General features: G+C 35.2%; 3 protein-coding genes and 2 pseudogenes across 4 annotated transcripts in view; 4 read left to right on the top strand and 1 right to left on the bottom strand.

Moving 5' to 3' along the window:
* LOC120141957 (protein SENSITIVE TO UV 2-like) overlaps nucleotides 1-4,844 on the top strand; it is an 8,237-nt gene extending 3,393 nt beyond the window's left edge. Inside the window, exons 5-11 of the mRNA XM_039156718.1 lie at nucleotides 1,261-1,329; nucleotides 2,228-2,310; nucleotides 2,704-3,036; nucleotides 3,123-3,229; nucleotides 3,709-3,863; nucleotides 4,039-4,235; nucleotides 4,504-4,844. Coding sequence (XP_039012649.1) covers nucleotides 1,261-1,329; nucleotides 2,228-2,310; nucleotides 2,704-3,036; nucleotides 3,123-3,229; nucleotides 3,709-3,863; nucleotides 4,039-4,235; nucleotides 4,504-4,759 — 1,200 coding nt within the window. The 3' untranslated portion in view covers nucleotides 4,760-4,844. The remainder of the gene's footprint in view (nucleotides 1-1,260; nucleotides 1,330-2,227; nucleotides 2,311-2,703; nucleotides 3,037-3,122; nucleotides 3,230-3,708; nucleotides 3,864-4,038; nucleotides 4,236-4,503) is intronic.
* Nucleotides 4,832-26,296, top strand: LOC120141960 (phosphoribulokinase, chloroplastic-like). The gene is made up of 7 exons (XM_039156722.1): nucleotides 4,832-4,849; nucleotides 21,442-21,446; nucleotides 24,433-25,002; nucleotides 25,157-25,241; nucleotides 25,338-25,422; nucleotides 25,531-25,775; nucleotides 25,856-26,296. Exons 3-7 carry the CDS (start codon nucleotides 24,446-24,448, stop codon nucleotides 26,105-26,107), a joined length of 1,224 nt encoding a protein of 407 aa, XP_039012653.1. The 5' UTR covers nucleotides 4,832-4,849; nucleotides 21,442-21,446; nucleotides 24,433-24,445; the 3' UTR covers nucleotides 26,108-26,296.
* Nucleotides 5,045-7,275, bottom strand: LOC120141916 (annotated as a pseudogene).
* LOC120141959 (cytochrome P450 76T24-like) lies at nucleotides 16,575-20,091 on the top strand. 2 transcript variants are annotated; one of them, XM_039156719.1, is made up of 4 exons: nucleotides 16,575-17,466; nucleotides 17,546-18,148; nucleotides 19,110-19,119; nucleotides 20,063-20,091. In XM_039156719.1, exons 1-2 carry the CDS (start codon nucleotides 16,594-16,596, stop codon nucleotides 18,143-18,145), a joined length of 1,473 nt encoding a protein of 490 aa, XP_039012650.1. In that variant the 5' UTR covers nucleotides 16,575-16,593; the 3' UTR covers nucleotides 18,146-18,148; nucleotides 19,110-19,119; nucleotides 20,063-20,091. The 2 variants fall into 2 exon arrangements, with proteins under 2 accessions (XP_039012650.1, XP_039012652.1); XM_039156721.1 differs by lacking the exons at nucleotides 19,110-19,119; nucleotides 20,063-20,091 and having other exon boundaries at nucleotides 17,546-18,156.
* Nucleotides 20,628-22,253, top strand: LOC120141958 (annotated as a pseudogene).

Here is a 26,296-nt window from a genome sequence, read left to right as displayed (position 1 = left end):
TCTAAATATGTTCCCCAAACAACATAATAGACTGTCTTCTTCCTCGGAAATCTTCTCCATCGATGGGTCCACGCTTCTTCCTGCTTCCTCAACACACTTCTCCATCGCGGAAGGCAAAATTGGCGAGCCACTAACAAGTTCCCCCACCGTGGAAAACGGGTAGGAAACTCCCTTATCCATCAAGGACGAATCTACCCAGACAAATTCTGGGCTGAAACAAGGTTCAAACTCAGAAACATAAACTGTATAGATCCGTTCCCCGACTTTCAAATCGATGTATTCTTCCACTCGAGCTTACAGTTTGTAGATATCTGAAACATTGCCCTATCAAACGAGCCTGGATATAATGTCCCCTCCTCAATGGAGATAAGTCTCCCCATTTGTCTGCAATGTTTTTGAAGGTGGAATGACACCACACCAACGGTGGGATCCCTCTGCATGAAAGCCATGCCCGACGGCTGCTGCACTGGAAGTTTTCCGACCACACTTCCACTTTGTCAAAGCAGTTTTTTAACACCCCAATCTGATTATTAAGAGCATAATCCCTACTCTCTTCATCTTCGAAAATGATTAGAATTGTTAAACCACTTAACCTCATAATTTTCGGACCTAAAATGCCTTCCTTTTGCATAAGAACAGCCAACTCTTTCATTTTTGAAATTTTTTTACACCGACCTACCAAGCTATTTCTGAGAGTGAAGAGCTTGTCCTCGTCAACAACACCGACAAAGGGAGCCTCTGAATGCTTCTGAAACACCACATTACTCTTGGCCTCAGCTAGTTTTGGGCCAGCAAACTTCTTTCTCCAGAAAGCTTCACGAGGTTGAAATCTCCATGAAAACTCTAACTATATTCCCTTGAATCCTAGATCTATCAACACAGTTGATAGCCTTCCTCGCGTCCTCCAATCTGGTGAAACAAACAAAACCAAACCACTTCCTCCCTTGCTTCTTTTGTTAGGGATGAAAGAATCAACCACCTCACCATATCTATCAAAAATTGCCAAAGACCTTGATGATGAAGAAACTCTGGAATATTGAAGATGATCACCGTAACACAACTTTTCCCAACAGATCTAATCCCTTACTCGCCATAAGTATAGTGTATGAGATTTAAAAAGAATGGATTTTTGAAAACGCCATAAGATGCAAATGAACAGGCTGACTTAGCAATCTAGGAAAACAGGCATTGATAAATTTGAATGTTGTAAATTTAAGTGTTAACGATTTATTTACCTGTTGATTTATTTCCATGTTGCAGATTAGTAGTGGAATGTTGCAGCTACAGGCTCTATTTGAATCTTTGTTTGATCTCTGTACTGCTGAAAATGTGAGTTGCAAAATTCTTATTTGAATTTGCCAATTTGGTAGAGTATGGCTAAGGAATCTGTAATTTTAGTTGTTGAAGCAATGTGTTGTTAACCCTTTTCGCCTAAGATATAATTTTTTTTTGATAGGAATAGATGGCCTCATTAAAAACCTCCTCTTAGAGGTCCCTTACCATAGGGTAAGAACCAACTAGCGGAATGAGGAAAAGAGTGCCAGACTTTATTGATTGCAAATGAATTACATAAGACTTAAAAACAGTCCTACAAGATACATAAAACTTAAACACACTGCTAACAATCCTAACTGCTGAACGCCCCAACTCTCTGAAACAACAATTACCATCACCCAATCCCCTCCTTTGCTAGCTTATCCGCCTCGCAATTACAGCACCTCGGAATCCACCTCACAATAATCTCGTACACAGAAATTGTAATCTCGGAAAGATATTCTAGTAATTTCAACGCCATTTATTAGATGGCAGTTATGCTCGTTTCCTGGGCCTTAGACATTGTAATTGATCGGAGCCTCTATATCAATCAAGAGCTAATTGTGGAGCTTATGAGGAATAAATTATGTTTCCTATTTTTGGTATCAAATGTTTTTTTAGATGAGTACTCTTATGTACTTAGCTGCTTAGGTAACATGAAAACCTAATATCACCCTTGGCTTTATTAGCTATTTGGTGAGTTCTATAGTAGGCAGGACTGGTTGGATAGCCCTGTATCACAACATTTCACATTTTTGAAACCGCTGAAAGACAAAGAAGAAAGGTTGGTTGATCATGCCTTGTAAAATTATCTAGGATTTGTGCGTGGATGTGTTCTTTTTGTTCAAACTTCAAATTATGAAGTTTTACTGATTTTATTGGGAACTCCTGAGGATCATCCTTTTTGATGCAGGTAGTTATTGTGTATAGATCACTGCATATACTACATGTCCTGTTGAAGCATCTTGTGACTTTCGAAAGGGAATCCAGAGGAAGGTATTGTATGTTGTTTCTTCTTGTTTTCTTTGTAACATGAGGTTTTTATGTGCTTTCGTTAAACCTTGATTTGTTTTGGGCCAGTATAATTCATCTCTTTCTATATGTCAGAAAATCAGGTTGGGTTTATGCAGTTATTCCCTTATTATTATCTTATATATATAATGGAAAAAGGAAATATCAGTGCTCAAAATTATTTTTCCTACACCTTCCCTCAAATAGTTTCTGCTGTTATTGTCTATGAAGCAGTAATTTGTATTTTTCTCTTCCATTTTTCTATATGCTTTTCATTTTGCTGTAAATGCTCTATGCTTTAGTAAAGGAGACCTAAGTTTTGATTTACATTGCGTGCTTATGAACTTTGATTTGATCTTTCCAGTGCACTCTACTCAGGGAAAACTTTTTGGTTGAGCATCTTCACTCTGGAAGCGGCACTGATGATATATTTGGATATGAAACTAGAGATCGGGCTTGCATTGGCATGGATGGGGCCTTTTCAAGTTATGTGCCAACTGGAGTAGGATCTTCTGAAGCAAAATATCCGTGCAAGAAAGGATGTTATGATACTAGCTCTGCACCATTGTTTTCCCATATAAACTGGATTTATCTCTTTGAATTTATGCGTCTCATTTTAATGAAGAGTGTTGAAGAATGTGTAAGATTGGAAGCAGTCTCGATTATGAATGTGATTCTGATGAGAAGTGATGCTTACACAGAAAGAGAAAAGTAAGCTTGTATGATCTGCTCCTTTTTCCAAACTTCCAGGATGATATGCAACTTTTATGCTCTAAAAGCTATTTCACTTGTGCTAGGTTTGGCCTCAGTCAAGTCTTTGAATGTATTTCACAACTACTGAAAAAGGAAGCTGGGCTTCTTGTACAAAAGGAGGCTGTGCATGCTCTCTACCTGCTTTTAAATTGTAAGTGAATGCTTATTCCTTCTACGTCTTGTTTCATCTTCCTTTCAATGCAAATGAGGAAAATGTGCTTGAAATATATTCTTCTACTATGTAGTTAGTTAATCTATCATCTTTGTTTTATTCTGCTTTAAATCACATGTTGCTTTAGGGATGGCAACACTTAAAATCTTATAGTATTTAGTTACTAATATGAAGACAGACTATTGGACCCTTTCAATAAGAATATTCTATCAACAATTTTTTGGTACAAGAGGGGTGCACCTCAGCTTGAACCACAATCTCCTTCCTGCAGTCGCCTGAACCTTTCTTTCCCTGGACTTTATGCGTTCTTTGCTGGTCTTCAAGTTTATATGGCCAGGATAGAATGATCTTTTGACCCCACCCCCCTCCAATACAGTGTTATTTTTCAATAAAAATGAACCGAAATATATTTTATCACTGCCTGTTGCCAATGCCTAATGGTTCTTTGTTGAATGAAGGTCCTAAATTGGTGGTCACATTCTGCTCTGGTTGTACAACGGAGACAAATGCTGATGATGCTTATGACAAGGGAAACACAGATGCTATCCAAGGATTCACTATGATTCTTGAGGGGTTGGCTGACTGTATAGTTTTCTCTGGGAACACTTTACAAGTAGGTTATGTTAAATAAACTTCATTCTTGATTTATTTTATTAGATAATGCATTATTGTTACTGCAAGAAGTTGTGAAGTTTAGTTGATTATCCAATATTTTCCTAGAAGACTATCGCTTGTGTTTTAGCTGATACTAGTTACGGAATATGATTTCTGAATCAATTAACTTTCAGGCCTTGGATCTACGCAAAAATGCCATCACCTTACTCGCTTTTGTGGCCTCATCTGGAAAATCTGGTTTTGACATACTAGTGAATAACAAGCTATCTAGAGAAGTAAATTTTCTAACACTAATTATGCAACTGTTGGCATCTGAGATAGACATGGAAGCCACAGTAAGTACTGAATCTAATGAAACCCTAAGAGCAAGGTAATCAATGGCTCTGGATGCGTGTATACCTTTTATTTCATTTTTCTTTGATGCTTGGGCTAGCATGACATTTTGTCCTCATTCAGTGCTCTGTCTACACAGTTATTCCCCAACTTTTGAGTCACACTGTCAGCTCTTTGCCTTCAGTGCCTGAAATCCCTTTTCTGTTATATACCGAAAACTATGCCTGTCAATCTTTGATGTACTACTTTGATGCTTTATTTATCTTAAACAATGTCTTCTCATGTTATGGACCCCTTCTATGCAGGACATTATTGATACGGGAAGTGCTGATATTACTCAATAGACTCGTGTCAAACCCTGTACAGTCTGCCACAGTTTTGCGATTGTTGACTAACAGCAGGGATATGGTCAGTTTAACCATTGATGTTGCAAACAGGTTGTCCAGAAAAGAACCGAAACTTAGGCTGTTCGACCACATAACTAAGCAGATGAGAGAATCTGAAATTGTTGACTTGGGACGAATGTTCAAGAGAAGGGTTTCTACTTATCTTGGAGAGTGACTTGCTGTGGAGTGAAAGATATATAATCATTAATTTTTCTAAGGCATAGCTCCTTCCCGGTTATGGTTTGTTCTCGGAGAAAGAAACCGAGTTTTCAGTGGGGATTGAGGAGATTGGGTGAGATGTCGGATCTAAAACGATATTATCCGAAATTGTGGCCCTTCATCTTGAAAATGGTACCTTTGCATCATACATACTTTAGCCAGAAAATTAACTAAATCAATGAACAGTTGACGAAGGCAGACAAATTGCATATAATCTTATATCATTATGTGAAAAATTGCATTATTTAAAACGACTTTGAAGCGTATCAGTGTTAATGGAATTGCTCATCTCATTCTTGCTTGAACTCTCAATGTAGACCTCCCATTCTCCATTTCTCCAGTAAGTATAACAAACTTCAGGAACGTTTGCATCAGGACCACGGGCCATAATCAATTCCTCCGGCATATCGAAAAATTTGAGAACTTTCAAATTGGTCAGATGTTCAATCCCTAATGGCACCCTTTCCAGCAATTTACAGCGTTGGATGCTAAGCTTTTCAAGACAAGGGATTGCTCCTTCCACCTCTATGCATTTCAGTCCTTCAAATTTGTCTATACCCAGTTGTTTAAGCCCCTTGAACCTGCCGGCCTCGAAAAGTGAAGTGTCACCTTCCACGGCTTGCACCAGTTCAAGATGTACGAGATTGGGCAAGTTTTGAAGGGATTGAAGTGCATCATTTGGCAGCCTACTCCATTTTAGATATATCACTGCTAAGCTTTGAAGACAAGGTATCCAGTCTGGTAAATTCTCTAATCGCCCATACAAGTATAGCCTTTGAAGTACTTGAGAAGAAAGTGATTGCAGATCAATGAACTTGTCCTTCACCGATGAAACGATCGACAATGCTCGAAGATTGATCAGCTTTTCAATGGATGAGCACAATAGGTTCCCATCTTCTTTTCTCAAGTTTGTAATGCCTAGTCTTCGAAGCTGCACCAGTTTTCCTAGCTCCATAATAAGGGCATTATCATGGTCCCTGCTATTTGTATCAAGCTTCTATTCAGGAGTTCACTAAGGTAGTCCTCTGCAACTTCCTCTTGTGTCTTACCTTCTTTGGCTTCAACGAACCCTTCCTCTATCCACAATCGAATCAGCCTCATATTCTCGATCAGATGGTTCCCAGGGAAGAGGCTCAAATACAAGAAACAAGATTTCAAGTGGGATGGCAAATCATTGAAACTCAGCAAAAGAACTTCTTTGAAATTGATGAGTCTGCTATTGTCCTCCATTTCAGCACTGAGGCCACGGTAAACCATCTCCCATTCCACAACCATACACCTTTTCGTCGCCAAAACACCACTAATGGCCACAATTGCAAGTGGCAGTCCCTCACACTTCTCCAAAATAAGTCTAGAATGTCTCTCCAATTCGGCAGGACATGAGTCCTTCCGGAAACACTGCAGAAAAGTGTCCACGACTCATCCACAGATAACGGCTCTACATTGAAGACCTTATCTTCAGAATCCCCACACGATGTCGAAGCTCCGGAGTTACGCGTCGTGGGCAAAACACAACTCCCACGACCGTTGTTAGCCAATGCGTGATCGAGCATTTCCCATTCATTCATGCGCCACACATCATCCAAAACAAGCATCTTCTCAGCTGAAGGAAGCCCTTAATGATCATTTTAAGGAGAATTGGATCCATGTCATTGATAACTCGAGGAACCGGCTTCCTGGATACGTCAAAGAGTTGGCGTGCCATGTTTCTTAGCAGGTCTTCAATCTTGAAAGGAAGTGAAATAGTGATCCAAACATGCACGGCAAAATGTTTCTTCACTTTGGCATCATCATAAACTTACTTCGCCAAGGTGGTTTTCCCAGACCCCGCCCATTCCGACCACCGAAACCACCTTGCGGCCGGGGTTTCGAGCCACCAACCAATCGATGAGTTGCTCTTTGAACTTTTCGATACCTACTAAATCAACACTATCTAGAAGGAGGGCATCCCCTCTTCTATCCATCCATGGATTAACAGTGGAAATGGAGCTTGCTCGTTCATCCCATAGTTGTCGAAATTCGGACGCCTGGCAGATGCGTTGTTGATTCTGGATTTGATCACATTTATCTTGGAAGCAATCCGATGCTGGGCTTTCAAGTTTTTTCGTGAAACAACAAATATTGTGTAGAAAAGCATCAATCTTGTCACCATAGTCGTTGACAAGGTCGAGCTTGTATTCATCCAGGATATCTTCAGTATCGTAAGCAATCTCTCTCAGTTGCTGAACCCATACCTTGAGTTCTTGGTTACTCTCCCCCGCTGAGTCTGCAACTCGGAGGGTTGCCTTCAAGCTCTGCAACTCGTCCTTGATGTACTCTAAACCTTCGGGGATCCCTTGCAAAAGCTCCACCTCATTTTGCAGAAAAGATGCGAGTTTTTCAAGGAGAAATGATACTGCAATTTCAGCCATAGTCAAGCTTCATAATAGATTAGTTTTAGCACCTTGGGAAAATAATAATAAAAAAACTGAATTGTTTAAGATGATTTATGAGTTGAAAACCCCTTCATTTATACTAGTTTGGGATAGAATTTTCCGCCGCTGGAAAAAAGATTTGAAAGAAAGTTCAAACAAATTAGCGTACGTGCAGTAAAACATATGCTTGTGTACACGATTTCCAGACGCTATGGCCACTTTCACGGCAAATACTTGGAAATAGTTACGCAGTAACTCAAAATTTTTAATTTCAAGTATATGAAGAATTCCAATTGTAGAGGTTTTTCTACACGTCTAACTATACGATTCAGTTAATTTTTTTATTAAAAGTGATAAATTTTATTAAAATAGATTTATTAATGTTATTTATTTTTTTTGGAGAAAAATATATTGTTATTAACAGAAAATAGCGTCAGTTATAATGATATGAGTTAAACACGAAGGATAATCATAAGTAAAAGACGCTATAGAGGATGTGGAAGAAGCAAATTGAGCTAATGTGTGAGCCGCGCCATGAGCTGAGCGACGAATCAAGTGAATGCCATATCCGGGATAGAATCGAGGATGTCTCTGGCTTCCGCCAATGGGAATTAGAGTATAGATAAATTCGAGTGATGATGCAGCAACTGATTAACCACGTTGGACGAGTCACTCCGAGAATATTATGCTTATGACCCAACTCGACTGCAAGCTACAACCCGAAGCAAACTGCCTTGGCCTCTATAAAACCAGCATCACGAGGTCCTTCAATGCACATTGCCCTGCCAGCGAGCACAAAGCCATCAGAATCTCACACAATAGCGCCCATCGCTGGTACTCCGGAATGAAGCGGACATGCCCCATCAACATTAACTTTGACCACACCCGAAGAAGGCTTGCACCTGTGTGAAGAATGAATGGTGGTGAGAGAAGCAGTCGTGATGGCGTCAGTGAACTTGGAAGCATGTTCAAAAGCTAACTGCAAAGCCTTGCAAGATGTCACGAGATGCCAACATGGTAAAACGGGATACATGCACATGAATATTACGCCTATACCAAATCTGAGAGATGAGAATCAAGAGGGCAGTAAATGTCACTGAATCCAAGAGAGCCAAGAGTGATTCAAGCCATGCCCCATAACAAGTGAAAGCCCCTGCAACTATAAAGAATGAAAGCTCGGCCATGGAGAAAATCGGTTGCACCTCTAGATAGTCCCTTAGTGCATGCATCATTGTTTCCTCCGCAACTCCACATAAGCTACAACGTCCATAAGAAATATTAGCGAGAGAAAAAGACGACAACCCACTGAAAATGCCTCATGGGAAGTGATAACTCTCCTACAGAGTCATCATTTAAAGCCTTTTACTTAGGTTAAGCTTGCACTTTAATATTTTTAGAATCATATTTAGATTAATGTTAAGATATTTTGCATAATTTACATATTAAGAGCGAGTTGGTATCACACTTTTCATGCTCTTCTTCAACCCTTCATCATCCTCCATTAATTCCAAAAAAAAAAGAAGCTTCATTTTACACTTCTTCCGCCGCAACCATGGCAGCGTAATTACCATCGGGGAGAGTAACTATAGAACGTGGAGCACTGCAATCGTGAGAGCGGTGACTGGAGATCAATTGGGTGTCTTCGTGAGCGATTTGTTTTGAGACTGAGAGGGAGAAAACTCTTTGTTTAAGTTGATTGTTTTAAACTTATGATGATGTTCAACGTGGATGATCTTTGATGATATATATTTTATGGAATGCATGTTTATTTAGTTTTGTTTTAATAACTTGATTGGTGTGACAAGAACTTAATTTTTGGGTTTGTTTTTAGAGATAAAAACTGTCAGTAATGCGTTGAGAAACGAATTACAATATAAATAGTGTATCAATGTTACGTGAGCATCGTGTAGCATAGAGAGATCTGTGTTACCTGATTGTTGTAGCATTATCGGTAAGCATAGTTAGTAGGTATATAGAGATGTATACATGCTTTGTATGTCGTGGTGAATATTTGGAGAAAATGATAATTTGCTTGATTGATGTTTGACACATTAAATTGGTTACGGTAGCATTGTTAAAACTTATGTGATTGTTTAACATTTTTATTCTTTGTTTCCATCAATCCAATGCTCCATTAATGATTATTACAATCTCTGTCATCTCTATCTAGTTTACAATTTCTTTGTTATAACATTGTTATCACAACACCTACACACTTCTTAATATATTGTTATTAAGCAATTCTGATTGTATCACTAGTCTTTCGGAGATTCGACACTCGATACATTGATTTGTGTCCACTTTTAGTACTTGATTCGATAGTGTGCACTTATGCTTATTGCCATTACATCATTTATAGCATCAGGTAGGCCTTCATCTGAATAGTCGGCACGTGGTAGGGTGCAAAAACGAGAGAGAGTGCCACATGGGTGAAACTGGCGTAAAAGTACTGTGTTGTCGAGAAAGCCATTGATATCCCGATCGAACAGAATAAGAAGCCGATGAGTTCCCGCTTCATACCAAAGCATCAAAAGAAACAGCTAATATCAGACAATTCAATATGGCATTTGCATCGGCAGTAGAGAAAACATGGCAGACACGTCAACATCCCAGCAAGACTCGTAGGGTACCGTGAAATCAAATCACCCACTCGAACGGGAGCAACAGTGTTCAACATAAAAGTCTTGAAGGGCCACTAGAAAGAAGTCACCCAATGTTCACTATGAATTTGAACAGTTCTATCAATACCCACTCACCAACGAAGTCCGAGTGTGAATTCTTGTATAGCAGTGAATATACTTCGCCATATAAAGGAAGTACGATAATCGAGATTGGCATTAAGGATGTCGCCGGATGGGAAGTATTTTGCAGCAAGAATGAGAGAGAACATATTATTTTGATCAACATGTTAACAACATGTGTCGACCGTCAATCAATTAATGACTTCCATCCAACATAGATTATTTTGATCAAAAATTAAAATATTTTAAAAATAAGAACCAAATGGATTATTTAGATCAACATTAGAGACTAATTTTATCATTATGTCTTAACTTTTGTCATTTTTATACGGTAAATAAAATTTAAATTTACTAACAGAATATTAAATTATTTACTTTAGATAAACATTTTATTGTTTTTCTTTACCAAACATTTTAAAAGATTATGCCAAGTATTTGTAGTGTTCTTCGGTCTACCGGTAGTCCGGTACCGTTTTAAATTTGGTTACTATATATTAATGGCCACTAATTAATATATGTTTGAGTAATTTCTTTTTCATTATTAATTTTAAAACGTTAAAATTACCATCACTAATGTTATTGATTTATATCGAAATAGTCACTTAATTATCGATATTTATTATCGGAATAATAAAAGTTGAATATAACATGTTAAATGTACCTATTTAATAAGTTTATTCCATGTTATCCCTTATTGCCATTATCTCCACTCACCAACATTCAATTGCGCCTCAACCCTCATATTCACACCACCTTTTCAATCATTGTACTCCAAAATCAAAACCACCATTCTCAAATCTCAAATGGATTTTCTGTACAAACTTAACCATCTCAGCCATCCCCATCACCATCGATTATAGACATTATCACAACCAATCATCAAAACTTCATCAACCTGGTCGCCACATTAACACACAAAATGCAGTTCTTAACCTTTATCACCATTTCATCTGAAATTTCATCTTTTACTCATCACCGATTTCATTAAATGATCACTAAGCTCAAACCTTAACTATAACGATCAAATCATTTCCAATAATAAAATCTCAAAGACATCATGCACCGGTAGAAGAAAATCATATGCGACAATCAATTCAAATAAGGATTGATAAGTTGTCGAAGCCTTAAAAAAAATTATGCTCAAAATGAATTTTGTAGTAGTGATAAACAGAGTCGAATCCACATAGTGATGTTAGATTAATTTTAGTTCTAATATATTATATCCAACACATATTTTGACCTGTAAAATACAAAGTTTAACAAAAGATATAGACCTATAGATAATTTAACTAGATCGCTAAAATATAGGATAACTAATACGAAATATATGCAAATTAATGACTTGTCAATGATCAATGGTAAATAAATTCAAATCAAAGGAGAAAAAGATGAAATAGTAGAAGAAGAAAAGAGACTCATCTTTCCCAGGTTATTGATAATATCAGGCCACAATAATTTGTTATAATTTCTTTAAAAAAAACTAGAACTCTAACTATGACATAATATAAATCAAAATGAAAATAGAGCTTATAGACCGATATATTAGTAAGGTCCTATGAATACATATGCACACTAATGTAAATAAGGTGTACTATAAATAAAGTGTTGGCACTCCTCTAAAATGATCATAATCTACTAATGAACGAACGGTTAAACTTTACAAACTTAGTAATATATTTTCACTCTGTTATACTTCATACAGTTCATAAATAAAGAGCAATGAGTCTACATATATATAATTATGCATAGGTGTAGCATGTTTTCCAACATTCCTTATGAACCATACATTATTGTCATTATTCATAATCTAGTCCTTGTTTCTAGGACTTGTTCACACATTACTTTCAGTAGCAATGAGTTACTTGGTATCATCTAGTAATTAGGTAGTTGTTAATCAATAATAACAATCAGTCTTATATCAGTACTCACTACTCACGATACTGTCAATCATACAGCTAGTTCGTATGTGTGTACGATCATAACAATAATTGTAGACTATATAAAATCACCAACCCATCAAGTATTACAAATAGCTATAGTAATAAATGAAATTGACACCTGGTATCACTAAACAGTCAGGTTGTGCAATCATGAAACAATCTTTCATTATACGCGATCACACACGTACATAATTGTCTATAAGTCACACAGATCGATATTTTTCTTTTAAGTCAATCAATATACCATAACTACACAATTACATCCATTATTATTCAATCACAAGAAAAAGTATTTTCTCACAAGTTTTTGTGTGATTTATTTGCAATCATAGTTAATTTTTCCTCAGAACCTTAAACAAAGGCATATTAATCCTTTACCAGTTTATGTTCCTTAATAATATCGTGTAGATGATAAGAGTTTTTATGAAGGAAAAATAGTGTGTTTTCTTCTATATTCACTTAAAATTATTGTTTACAATATTGGTCTTCATAAAAAAAAATTAAGGTTTAATGTAAAAATAAATGTCCAGATTATACCTAAAGTTAACTTTAGTTGCACCTAAAGAATTTTTCGTTAAAAATAGGTGTCTAACGTTTCTAACGTTACACTTTTAGATGCTTGGTCTGTTAACACCGTTAAATCCGATCGTTAAGTGACACGTGTTAAGCATATAAAATTTCAAAAAAAAATAAATTTTTTAAATTTTTATAAGTCTGATATGTGTCACTTGACAGTCAAATTTAACGACATGTACCTAAAAGTGTAGCGTCAAAAATATTAGACACCTATTTTTAACGAAAAATTCTTTAGGCACCTAAAGTTAACTTTAAGTGTAATTTGGACACTTATTTTTACATTAATCCAAAGATTATATACATAGTGTTTAACTATAGTTATGACTACTCTAAATGTTATTTTTATCTACACTTAGAATAAGATTTAAATAAAAATACATTACTAAAAGACAAATATAAACTTAATCTTCTACCAATCACACACACGTCTACAACCTACGTATTCATCATACACTTATGAAGTATGCACTCAAATTGTGAGGAAGTTGTGACCTTTTCATTCTCATAAGAGAAATCGTATCATCTTACTCTTAATGGCATTTTAGGTATTTAATACTTAAGGAATTTCTATTATTTCCAATACATAGGGTTTTCATAACCCATTAATGAGTCCCAAAGACATCTTATACATCTCATCAAATTAAATTAAATTTTTAATTAACACAGATTAATTATATGAAAGACATGTTCTAAATATTTTTCATCACCTGACAATGAAAGTTTAAACATTGCTATAATTATTGATGTTCAAACCTAAAATCTCTAGAGTAACAATCCTTCGTTTAACCACAGGAATTATTTGGTTTGTGTCAAATCTTTTAATTTAATCATTAAGCTCGTAAATATATTTTCGTAATTTACACTTGAAAAGACATTTTAGTAAGGTTACCCGTCATGAGCATTTAGTGCATTTTAAAGATACAACTCTCATAAATAAATAAATAAATAAAACGGTGTATGCGTAATAAAACCACAACTCTTCTCATCTTATTTTGAAAACTATTTGGGTAAAATATAGTAATTTTTGTATACAGATATTTATTATGTGCAGCCTTGTGTGTCTGTTTTTTGTTGGTACACGCAGCACCTAACTTTTCTTTTATTTGATACTAACATTTATGTGTAGCGTGGTATTTAATTTTCAAGGGTACACATAGTACCTAACTTTTCTTTCAAGGGTACAATTACACATACAGTATATAATATATATTTTTTATGTAGTTTAGGTTATTTAACTGTTATTCTTTCATGAAATTAAATATTTAAGTTTTTTCTGCATTATTAAATATCTAATATGTACTTAATTATACGTATTTAATTTTGATTGGTTTATAAATATAATTTTAATACGATTTAATTAAAGAAAAATTATATTTAGCCAACTACTTTTTTGTTGATGAGGAGCTTTCAGCGGTCAAGAAGAGTTCCGGTCCTGTTACGCACTGTACTTTTCGTTGACCCGCAACAACTTAGTTGCGACAATTTGGGCACTGGGTTGCGAGGTCTTTCGTTCACTTAAGTTTTTTGTTTTTTAACCAAAAAGGAATTTTGAAAATAAACGTTAACCTAAAACGATGTTTGATTTTTATGTTTTCATTTTCACCTTTTTTTTACTAATTATTGACTTCTACACAATTTACTAATGTTAAATTGAGTCTAATGAGCATAACAGGAGAATGAATGGTTGCGTACATAATAATTTACTAATTTTCTAAAATATTTATTATTATTTTATTGGCGGCTACGGATTTTAAGATGTGTATTATATGTTATCTTCGAGAATTTACCAAAAGTAAAAGATATTATTTAATGAGTAAAATTGGATTTTAATTTAAAAAAATCAATTGTTTTGCTGCAGAGGGCTTGACCCGCTCCAAATTAGTTGCTGACAGTTGGGTTGCGTTGTCATCTGTTTACTGACTTTTTTTTTCTTTTTTTTTTTTTACCAAAAAAGAAATTGAAAATCAACGTCAAGCTAAAACGATGTGTGAGTTTCTTTTTTCATTTTCACCTATTTTAACTGATTATTGACTTCTACACAATTTACTGATGTTAGATTAAGTTAAATGAGAGAAAGAGGAGAACGACTGAATGTGTATATAATAATTTATTCTTTTTCTATAAATATATATTATTGTTTTTTTTGATGTCCGCGGATCCCAAGATGTGTATTATATGTTATCTTCAAGTGTACTAAAAGCATGGTTTCAAACCGGATCGGTTAGTAAATCGGTCATGTTATCGGTTTATTGGTTCAATCGGTTGAATCGGTCTGACCGGTCGAAAGAACCGGACGACGATATAATTATTTAAAAAATTAAATAAAAATACCAAAAATATTTAATAAAAAATAATATTTTATATCACAAGTCATATTCAAAGCAAGTCATAACATATATAAGTTAAAAACCATAAAATCAAGTGAAACAAAATGATTCAAATTAACTATAACATAACATTAAGGTAAAATATTAAATAATAAATATAATTATATAACTAATTAAAAAATAAATTTGGGGTTAAAAAATCATAACAAATTATATAACTATAATTATAACTATTTTTTCACTTCAATCAAGTTCGAATTTTAGGCTTCAATCGAGCTTCTAATTTTTTTTTTGAGTTCAAGTTTCAATATTATATTTCGAGTTTGAGTTGAAATTGATAATTTTTAGCTTGTGAGTTTGAGTTGAGTTGAGCTTACTTTTAAAGTTTTCAAGTTCGAGTCGAGCTCAACAATACTCGAGTTCGACTTGGCTCGTTTAACAAACGACGTTGTTTGGTTTAATTTTTTTAAAAAAACAAAAACAAAAAACCCGGTTTTTCCTGGTTTTCAGCCGATCCGGTTTGAACGGTTCAGCGGTTCTGACCTGTTCACTAATAGCGGTTCAACCGGTTTAGATTAAATCAGACTAAACAACGATTCCCGGTTGAACCAGCCGATCCGGTCCAGTTTTCAAAACAGAAACTAAAAGTCAAGATGTTATCATATAATCTAGAGTTTTTTTTTTTTTGAATTGTTCTATTCGAATTGTTCAAATTAATCTAAATTTATAAATTTTAATAATTAAAAAATTGAGAATTGAAATGATATTATTTTGATCGATAATTAAGAATCTGATTGTTTAATAATTTTATTAATGTTTTTTTAACTTTTTTTTGTTTTAAATCTATTTTTAATCGAATTGGAACGGCATGCTCTTCAACCAAAGTAAAATACTTATGTAATTTTGATTCTAATTTTTTTATAATAATCTCTTCTTCTTTGCAATTTAGCACTTCAACTTTATATCACTTCCATATTTCTTTTGTTCATCATTCATTTTAAATTTATTTTTAAAATTTTGAATCACATACTCTTCTACCGCTTTAGAAAAATTAAGTAACTTTAATATTTTTTGACAATTTTTTTTTTAAATTTAATCTCTCAATTTTATATATTTTTTAATTTAGTCTTCCGACTATAACTTTTTACAAAATATTTCTTCTTGTCAATTGTTTCATTTCTTTATACTCCAATCAATATTTTATCTTTAAAATTTATTTTTTAAAACATTATAAATATATTAAATTATTTTTAGATAGTATTTGATTCATTAATAATACATCTTACGCATATGAAAATGAGTAAGAATATATATATATATATTGTGTGTGTGAATATTTTATATGATTATAAAATTGTTTAAATTGGAATCAATTGGTCTAGTGAAATAATACAATAGACCCCTTAAGTAAGGTCAGAAGTTTAAATTCCGACGTTTGTGAATGAAGTAGATTGGATTGAGAGGGTCGTCCTTGCTTCTATAGTACTCGATCTTGATTTTTCAATTAATAAATCAAAAACTAGTGATTATACCAAGAAAATAATATCATAATATTATAAATAATTATATTTAAATTTAAACAAAAATTTAAACAAATATATTTTATTAAATTCAAATTTTATAAATTTAATTTTACTTAAAACTTTAAATAATAATAATTAATGTAATTAATTCTAGATATTTTAAATAAGAATAGTTATTATCATAAAGGTTTGTCATTTTTTCTTAAGAACGAACGTGGCTACTTAAAGGCCTTGATTATACACATTTCCAAAGCAAAACAAAAACAAACATGGAGCTCTACACCATCATATTGTTTTGCATCTCATTTTTCCTCCTCTTTCTCCGTCGCTCCTCCGCCGCCCACCGCCTCCCTCCGGGCCCTTTCAACTTCCCTATATTAGGCTCCCTCCACCGCCTAGGCTCTCACCCTAACCAATCCCTCTTTGAGCTAGCTAAAACCTACGGCCCCCTTATGACTCTCCGCCTAGGTTATGTCACCACCGTCGTCGTCTCTTCCGCTGAAATCGCCAAACAAGTCCTCCTAACACACGATGAGACCTTCTCCGACCACACTGTTCCCGATGCCGTCGCTTCCCAGCCTAACCACGAGTCAACCCTTGCATGGGCAGTCGGCGATGGAAGGTGGCGCAACCGTCGGAGAATATGCAACACCCAGTTGTTCACTGTGCAGAGACTCAACTCGCTTCAACACCTGCGTCACCAGAAAGTGCAGCAACTCATCGAACACATCAACAAGCAACGTGTTTCCGGATCCCAAGTCAATATAGGGCAACTCACTTTCGCTACGGCATTGAACTTGATTTCCAGTACTATATTTTCAACGGATATCGTGGACCCTGATTTCAGCACGGCGCAAGAGTTTAAAGAATTGGTTTGGCGTATCATGGAGTATTCAGCGAAACCGAACTCGTCGGATTATTTTCCGATGTTGAAAAGGTTTGATTGGCAAGGAATAAGGAAGCATATAAGGCAGTCTTATTTGAGATTGCATGTGATATTTGACGTGATGATCGAAGAAAGAATGGAAGTTAGAGCTTCAGATTCCATGACCAGAAATGGCGATTTCTTGGATGTTCTTCTTGATCAATGCGAAGAGAACGAGTCCTACTTCACTCGCCAAAATATCAATCCTTTGATCTTGGTAACAATTTTGCTTACTCTTCGAATTTTTTTTTAAAATATATAATTTCATCAGCTAAGAAACAAATACTATTAAACAGGACTTATTCATTGCTGGAAGTGATACATCTGCACTAACAACAGAATGGGCGATGGCAGAGCTCCTTAGAAAACCTGAAGTCCTAAAAGAAACAAAAAGAGAAGTCATGGAAGTCATTGGAACCGAAAGAGCTGTGCACGAATCAGACATCGATAAACTCCCATATCTTCAAGCTGTCGTCAAAGAAACAATGCGCCTCCATCCTGTGGCTCCACTTCTCCTACCTTACAAAGTCAAAAAGGATGTGGAAATATGCGGCTACAATATACCAAAGAACGCTCAGCTTCTGGTGAATGCATGGGGTATTGGCCGAGACCCCAAGTACTGGACTGACCCTCTCTCGTTTCGTCCTGAAAGATTCCTTGATTCGAGCTTAGATTTCAGAGGTCGTGATTTCGAGTATATACCATTCGGAGCTGGTCGAAGGATATGCTCGGGCATGCCTCTTGCGGTTCGTATGGTGCATTTGATGTTAGCATCTATGGTCCATTCATTTGATTGGAAACTTCCTCCTGGAATCAATCCACAAGACTTGGACATGCAAGAACAGTTTGGTACTACTCTCAGGAAAGCTGTACCACTTTGTGTTGTTCCTATTTAGTTTGTAGTATACACAAAACGAGTTAAACTTTTGGTTGTTTTTCTTTACCGAACGTATTACAAGTTTATGCCAAGCTTTGGCAGTGTTCTACGTTCTACCGGTACCATTTTAAGTTTGGTTAAATCATATTAATGACTATATTGTATATTTGAGTAAATTTCTTTTTACATTATTAGTTAAAGTTAAAATTACAGTTATTACTAGTATTGATTTATATCAAAATATTATATAACTGTTAATATTTTTTTATATGAACAATAAAAATATAATGTGACATGTTAAATATCCTTATTTAACAATTTGTTCCTCGTAGGCCCTCGATACCATTATCCCCACTCACTAACATTCAAATGAGTCTCACCGCCCATCAATCACACCACCTTATTCAATCATTGTACCCCACAATCACCAAATCACTCTTTAAATGAATTAGTTCTATATATTTAATCATCACATCGATCACCAATATATCTATTGTCAACAATCAATCATCAAAATTTCATCAAATTCACACATTAACACACAATACGCATTCTTCAACTTCCATCAGCATGTCATCTGAAATTCCAGTCCTCATTCATCACTAATTTCATTAAATGATCATCACGCTCAAAACCCTAATTATAGCGTTCTTCAATACTAAAATCTCAAGCACATAATGCACTAGTAGAAGAAAATCAAATGCAACAATCAATCTAAATAAGAATCAATAGTAAATAAATCCAAATCAAAGGAAAGACACTCGTCTTTGTCATCGACAATCTCGAGTCACAGTGATTTATTATAAGATTCAAAAAGTCAATTGATTATAGAAGTCGCAAGGACTGATATAGCTTAAATCCAAATTAATTCAACATCCATTTATGGATATCCGACGAAGTTTGATCCAAGATTTTGATTTTTATTTCATAAAGTTTGAATTTTTCTTTGAAAAATCTGAACTAGAGAGAGAAAAGAAAAGAAGTTTGGTATAATTATTAATTGAAGAATAGTGAGTGGTTACCAACTACCATAGTTTTAGTAAAATGTTATTTGGGTTTTTCATTTATAAGCCCAAAAGAAATGGCTTATGTTTTTGCATATTAATTTTTACAAAATTCAATTCATATAATTTTTTTTTGCATGGTTTTCAGAACCGGACCGGTTAGCGAACCGGTCATGCTATAGATTTACTGGTTCAACCGGTCTGACCGGTAGGAAGAACCGGACGACGTAATGATTATTTAAAAAATTAAATAAAAATACTAAAAATATTTAATAAAAAATAATTTTTTATATCACAAATCATATTCAAAGCAAGTCATAACATATATAAGTTAAAAACCATAAAATTAAGTGAAACAAAATGATTCAAATTAACTACAACATAATAATTAAGGTAAAACATATTAAATAATAAATATAATTATATAACTATAATTAAAAAATAAATTTGGGGCTAAAAAATCATAACAAAATAATATTGTTTGGTTTATTTTTTTTTTAAAACAATCTCATATGACTAAGAAACATAGAAGAGCATCCCAAAAGTCTAAAGAGTAAAAATATGAGAACAAAACAATCCCACATGGCTAAGAAACATAGAAGAACATCCCAACTAACTTCTATAAATAATAGAGATAATTTGACATTCAAAATCATGGAGCCTTTTGGTGAGCATTGAATGAATTATTCTTTCACTTCAATCAAGCTTGAATTTTAGGCTTCAATCGAGCTTTTAAATTTTTTTTGAGTTCAAGCCTTTTTGAGTTCAAGTTTCAATATTATATTTCGAGTTCGAGTTGAACTTGATAATTTTTAGCTCGTGTGTTTGAGTCAAGTTGAGCTTACTTTTAAAGTTTTCAAGTTCGAGTCGAGTTCAGCAATACTCGAGTTCAACTTGGCTCGTTTAACAAACAACGTCATTTGGTTTAATTTAAAAAAAAAAACAAAATTGGTAGTTTTTTTCGGTTTTCAGCCGGTCTGGTTTGAATGGTTCAGCGGTTCCGGCTGGTTCACTAATAGCGGTTCAATCGGTGTATATTGAACTGGACTAGACAGCGGTTCCCGGTTGAACCGGCCGGTTCGGTCCGGTTTTCAAAACAATGATTTTTTGTTCCACTAAATGTTACTTTAGTTTGTTTTTTTTATAATTAAAACAGTTAAAAAATAAAAGTTATTTTTAATAAAATTATATATATGTCCTAAATATGTAGAACCAACTACGCTCGACAATGGTTGGTATATCTTATTTATTATTAAGCTTGCTTAGCTACTATTCTAACTCTTGAATGGTTGACACATATTTTACTTGTCATTGCTGGAAATAATAATAATAATAATAATACAAAGCTTCTCAAAGATTTTTTTATGTAATTATTAGTATATAATTTATTAATCGATTAATTTAAATTAAATATTTTATAGATTTATTATCGGAATGATTTTTCTAATCTAATTTATTCTATACGATGAGTTCTCACTTTTTAATGAATATATTAGCAGCTACATCCCCTGGCTTTAACCTTAATCGAAATGGAAGTATACATATTCTTGTTTTGCATCGTCATCTTCTTCCTACTTTTCGAGCCCTTGTTCGGCCGTTCCAAGACAGGTCCGATCGGCCTACCCATACTCGGCTCCATCAATCGCCTAGGTCGTCATCCAAACCAGTCCCTCGCCGAGCTTGCCAAGATCCATGGCCCCATTATGACTCTCCGCCTAGGCTCCATCACAACTATCGTACTCTCGTCCCCTGCAATGGCTAAACAAGTCCTCCAAACTCATGCACAGCCCTTTTCCGACCGCCCGGTTCCCGATGCCATTGCTTCCATGCACAACCTCAAAGCCTCCTTGGTATGGGGTCCTAGTGACGACCATCGGTGGCGTAAACTCCGGGGATTATGCAGCACCCAGTTGTTCGGTGCACAAAAACTCAACTCTCTGCAATTCCTACGATACCAAAAAGTAGAACAACTTATTCAACATATCAAAAACCATTGTCTTTCGAATTCCCAAGTTAATGTAGGTGAAGTCGTTTTCGCTACTACTTTGAACTTGATTTTCAGTACCATGTTTTCGATGGATATCATTGACCCGGAATTTAGCACGGCTCAGGAGTTCAAAGATTTGGTGTGGAAGATTGTGGAGAGCGCTGGGAAACCGAATTTATCAGATTATTTTCCGGTGCTCAAGAGGTTTGACTTGCAGGGAGTGAGGAAGCTTGCAATGATGCATTATGATAGGATGCATGAGATATTTGACGAGATGATTGATAAACGAATGAAGGGTAGAGCATCATCAAATCCAAGCTCCAGGAACGGTGATTTCCTGGATGTGCTTCTTGATCAATGGGATGAAAACGGGTCTTTTATCAATCGTGAGACGATCAAACCTTTGATCCAGGTGAATATCATATCTACAAACTTTTCTTGGTAAAATATTTGTACCTGAACTTTTAACAACAGCTGCTAAATTTTACATGTAAAGTCTTCACTCTCGCGCTTTGGCAGAACTTGTTCATTGCTGGAAGTGAGACATCGGCAGCAACTACAGAGTGGGCAATGGCGGAGCTTCTTCGAAATCCCTAGGTTATGCAAAAGGCAAGGAAGGAACTCATCGAAGTTATCGGCACGGAAAGAACCGTTAAAGAATCACACATCAATGAACTCCCATATCTCCAAGCTGTTGTAAAAGAAACCCTACGGCTCCACCAAGCAGCCCCTCTCCTCTTACCTTACAAAGAAGAAATGATGTAGAAATCACTTGTTGCACCATACCAAAGGGCGCTCATGTTTTAGTCAATATCTAGGCTATGAACCGAAACCCCAAATATTGGAACCATCCCCTTGAATTTTCCCCAGAAAGGTTCATCGGCTCGAAAATAGATTATAAAGATGGAGCCTTTGAATATATACTGTTTGGAGCTGGGAGAAGGCTGTGCCTTGGGCTGCCACTTGCAACTCGGATGGTGCACTTGATGTTGGCTTCCATGATCTCATTTGACTGGGAACTTCCTCAAGGAATCAACCCAGAAGATCTGGACATGCAAGAACAATTTGGTATGACTTTGAAGAAAGCTGTGCCGCTTTGTGCTATCCCTGTCGATAGAAAATTTGATTAATTATTAATCAATGATGGATCAAAGGGGTTTGCGGGACAATAATCTCATAGGATTTTATAAATTTATCTTCTAATATATTTGCCCATGTAATAAACGTATTGTCACGCAGAGAGCTGGTTCATAAACACTACTCTACCACAAAATTGTCGACCAAACAAGCTTACCAAATTAACCTTTTTTTGTCTTTCGTTTTCCTATATTAAATATGACTCTTCCTTGCTTAAGGGATTGAAATTTATTAATCAAACAAAACAAAGGGAATTAAAACCTTCCAAAATGTATTCTACCCAATGGGAGACAGTCCATTTAATCAACTGAAATACTGGGTTCAACCCATAATTTTCAAACCCATAGATGCGTTGGAAAATGGACTGGATAGTAATTTAGGCCCAATCATATTTTCCATTAAATAATTGATTTGTTTTAGGGTATATTACAAGTTTCCATCACTCAATATTTTCTTATTCCTATTTTGCTGACTAAAGTTTATAATTTTGTAATTTAATCACTAACTTGTCAACCAGAGTTTTAGAGTTCATTTTAATGATTTTGGTATAAAGGGCGACAGGGATGCTGGTTTTGCATGGAATATTTCTATGATGCGGGAGAAACCCCATGGTCCCACAAAACAAAAGAACTTTATGAACCGTCCAATGTACGGCTGTTTAATCCGTTAAAACGATCGAATTGAATTAATCAAATTTTTTTTCTTTAACCGTTAATTGAATCAATTTTTTTTGAAATTATTAATCAAACCGAGTAAATTTTGATTAATTTGGTTAATTTTCGAATTAACCGAATTTTTTTAAAATTTTCTAATTTATATAAAAATTGTATATTTTTTAATTAAAAAAAAGTTTACAATTAATTTAAATAATATATAATTATAAAATAAAAATGTTATATGAATTTTTTTAATTAATTATTATTGATTTAAGTTTAAAAGTTATTAGATATTAAATTATTAATTGAGTTTTAAATGGTTTGGGTTGAGTCCATATGTTATATATAATATATTTAAAATTTAATTTCGGTTAATTCAGTTAATTAACGGTTAACCAAATTCTAGAAAATTTATTAATCGTTCCTCGAACGAACTAATTCGATGGCCGACCGAATTAACCAAACTAATTCAGTTCGATCGGTTAATTCGGTTAAAACCGAAAAATGAACACTCCTAGTCCAAAGAATGAATTTGGCTAATGAAATATATTTGAGTTAAAAAAATTAAATTGATGAGTCATATTTCATAATTTTAATTTTTTTAAGTCTAATTGAGTTGTTTGAGTTACTGCTTAAATTTAATTATAAATATTTATAATATTATTATACTATTTGATTATAATTTAAATAATTTTTTATAACTATAATATATATTTTCATATGTGATATAAATATATCATATAAAATGAGGGGTATAACTCAAATTTGAAAAATAATAAACTATTTACTATAAATTTCAAGTTATTTGAATTTATATATAATTTGACTCGAATTAAAAAAATTGAGTCAAATTAAGTTTATAAAATTATGAGTCGAATAAATTTAAACTAATTTATTTTAATCAAATTAAAAAAATAATTTTTTAGTAAAATCGAATTTTAATCATCTCTGTTGCCAAGTGCACAGTCTCCGGGTAACCTCCATCACTCTACACCCCAAACCCCCCATCGTCTTTAACCAGCCACCCTTTTTATGCCACGTGACATGACATTATCCTAACTAAAACAAATAACCACCAAGCTTCTCCATGCCCTCATCTCATGAACAAATCTTCTAATCATTTTCCATAGCTAAAGTATCCTGAATAGTCTCACTTTCTGCTAAGGAGAAATGAATTTTGGAAATGACCCTTCTCTCCACTACCAATTGATTCAAGTCCATTCATGTCCCTTTCATTCTCGCCTTATTATCTCCTTCAAACTTTGTCCAAAACTAGGGGCAGTTAAAGGAACTCACAAACAAAAGACACCTCAGCTTTTGCCATTGCTTAAGCACTCAGCACTCACTGCCATCTGTTTTCTTCAACCTTTTTCTTCTCATTTGTGTTCCAATTTTTTCTTTGGAAATCAGAAGGAGACAAGAGGACAAACTCGTTTTCATGCGGTCTTTTTTATTACCATGTAACTACCAGTTTAGCATTCTTGTCTAAAAGAGTTCTCTAAATTTCTCTTTTCCGGTGGAGAGAGCTGAAAACAATGGCGGTTTCAACTGTATACACCGCCCAATCTGTCAACTCAACGCGTTCAATCTCCAAACCAGCGAAAACCTATTTGGGTTTCCACCAAAAGCAAGTGGTTTTCTACAGGAGAACCGGCAAGATAGGCAGCAGCAGCAGCGGTTCATGTGTGATAGCATGCAGAGCTGGTGATTCACATACTGTGGTGATTGGGTTGGCTGCAGACTCGGGATGCGGGAAGAGTACCTTCATGAGGAGGCTAACGAGCGTGTTTGGTGGCGCGGCTGAGCCACCAAAGGGAGGCAACCCTGACTCGAACACACTCATTAGCGACATGACCACTGTGATATGCTTAGATGATTATCATTCGCTCGACAGAACTGGGAGGAAGGAGAAGGGAGTCACTGCACTTGACCCAAGAGCCAACGACTTTGACCTCATGTATGAGCAAGTTAAAGCTCTCAAGAAAGGAGTTGCTGTCGACAAGCCTATCTACAACCATGTTACAGGTCTCTTGGATCCTCCTGAGCTTATTAAACCTCCTAAGATCCTTGTGATCGAAGGACTGCACCCCATGTAAGTTGATTCAGTTTTAATCAAAAGAGAAAAGAGATGCATGTTACAGTATTACGAGTCTTATTTTTAATTATTTTAAGTATATTTTAATAGTTTTTTTTTATCTCTTTTACTAGTATTTATTCGAAATGCCCACCTTTGTCCTAATATATAGGTACGATGAGCGTGTGAGGGATCTCTTGGACTTCAGTATCTATTTGGACATCAGCAGTGAGGTCAAATTTGCATGGAAAATACAGGTGATAAATTTTGTATGCTAATGTAATAATGTTCTGCAAATTCAATGCCTGGATTTTGTTCATTAGCGTGATCTGACTTTGTTGAAAACGTTGCAGAGGGACATGGCTGAGAGGGGACACAGCCTTGAAAGCATTAAAGCCAGTATTGAAGCCAGGAAACCCGATTTCGATGCATATATCGGTAAAAAAAAATACTAGCCTGTCAATATCTGTGTTCCAAGTGCTTGAGCTGGTGTAAACTTTGTCAATGTCTTGTTTTGTTACATCATTTTCTATTTGGTGGATGCAGATCCTCAGAAGCAATATGCTGATGCAGTGATCGAAGTGCTTCCGACTCAGCTCATTCCAGACGACAATGAAGGGAAGGTTTTGAGAGTGAGGTTGATCATGAAAGAAGGGGTGGAGCATTTCAGTCCAGTTTACCTCTTTGATGAAGGCTCAACCATCTCATGGATACCGTGCGGAAGGAAGCTCACTTGCTCTTACCCTGGCATCAAATTCCACTATGGCCCTGACTCGTACTTCGGCAACGAGGTATCACTACATTCCTTCTTCATATTCTAGTTACCCGGCTGTTCTCAACGGAATTTCATAGCTTCATTGCTTGTCTTTAGGTTTCCATTCTGGAGATGGACGGCCAATTTGACAGATTAGATGAGCTTATTTATATTGAAAGCCATTTGAGCAACCTCTCTACCAAGTTCTATGGAGAAGTCACCCAGCAAATGTTGAAGCATGCTGATTTCCCGGGAAGTAACAATGGAACCGGCCTCTTCCAAACTATTGTCGGATTGAAGATAAGAGATCTCTACGAGCAAATTACCTCCAGCGAAACTGCAGCTCCCCGGGAAGCAACAAAAGCCTAAGATTATTAGAGATTCCTCATACATTGGTCTAGACCTTGTGTTCGAAACAAATTATCCTCTTTCAAGTTTCATTCGAGTGTTGGGCTGTTGTTTCTATCATAAGAACTGAGTATGATCCTATGTATTTACTTTCTGTTGTAATGCAGTGGAGATCTGTGATATAGAGAAACAAAACCAGAGTTCGATTTC

This window comes from Hibiscus syriacus, unplaced genomic scaffold (genome assembly GCF_006381635.1).
Source record: "Hibiscus syriacus cultivar Baekdansim isolate YM2019G1 unplaced genomic scaffold, ASM638163v2 tig00110816_pilon, whole genome shotgun sequence".
NCBI lineage: Eukaryota > Viridiplantae > Streptophyta > Magnoliopsida > Malvales > Malvaceae > Hibiscus > Hibiscus syriacus.
This window is presented reverse-complemented; position numbering and strand designations above follow the sequence as displayed.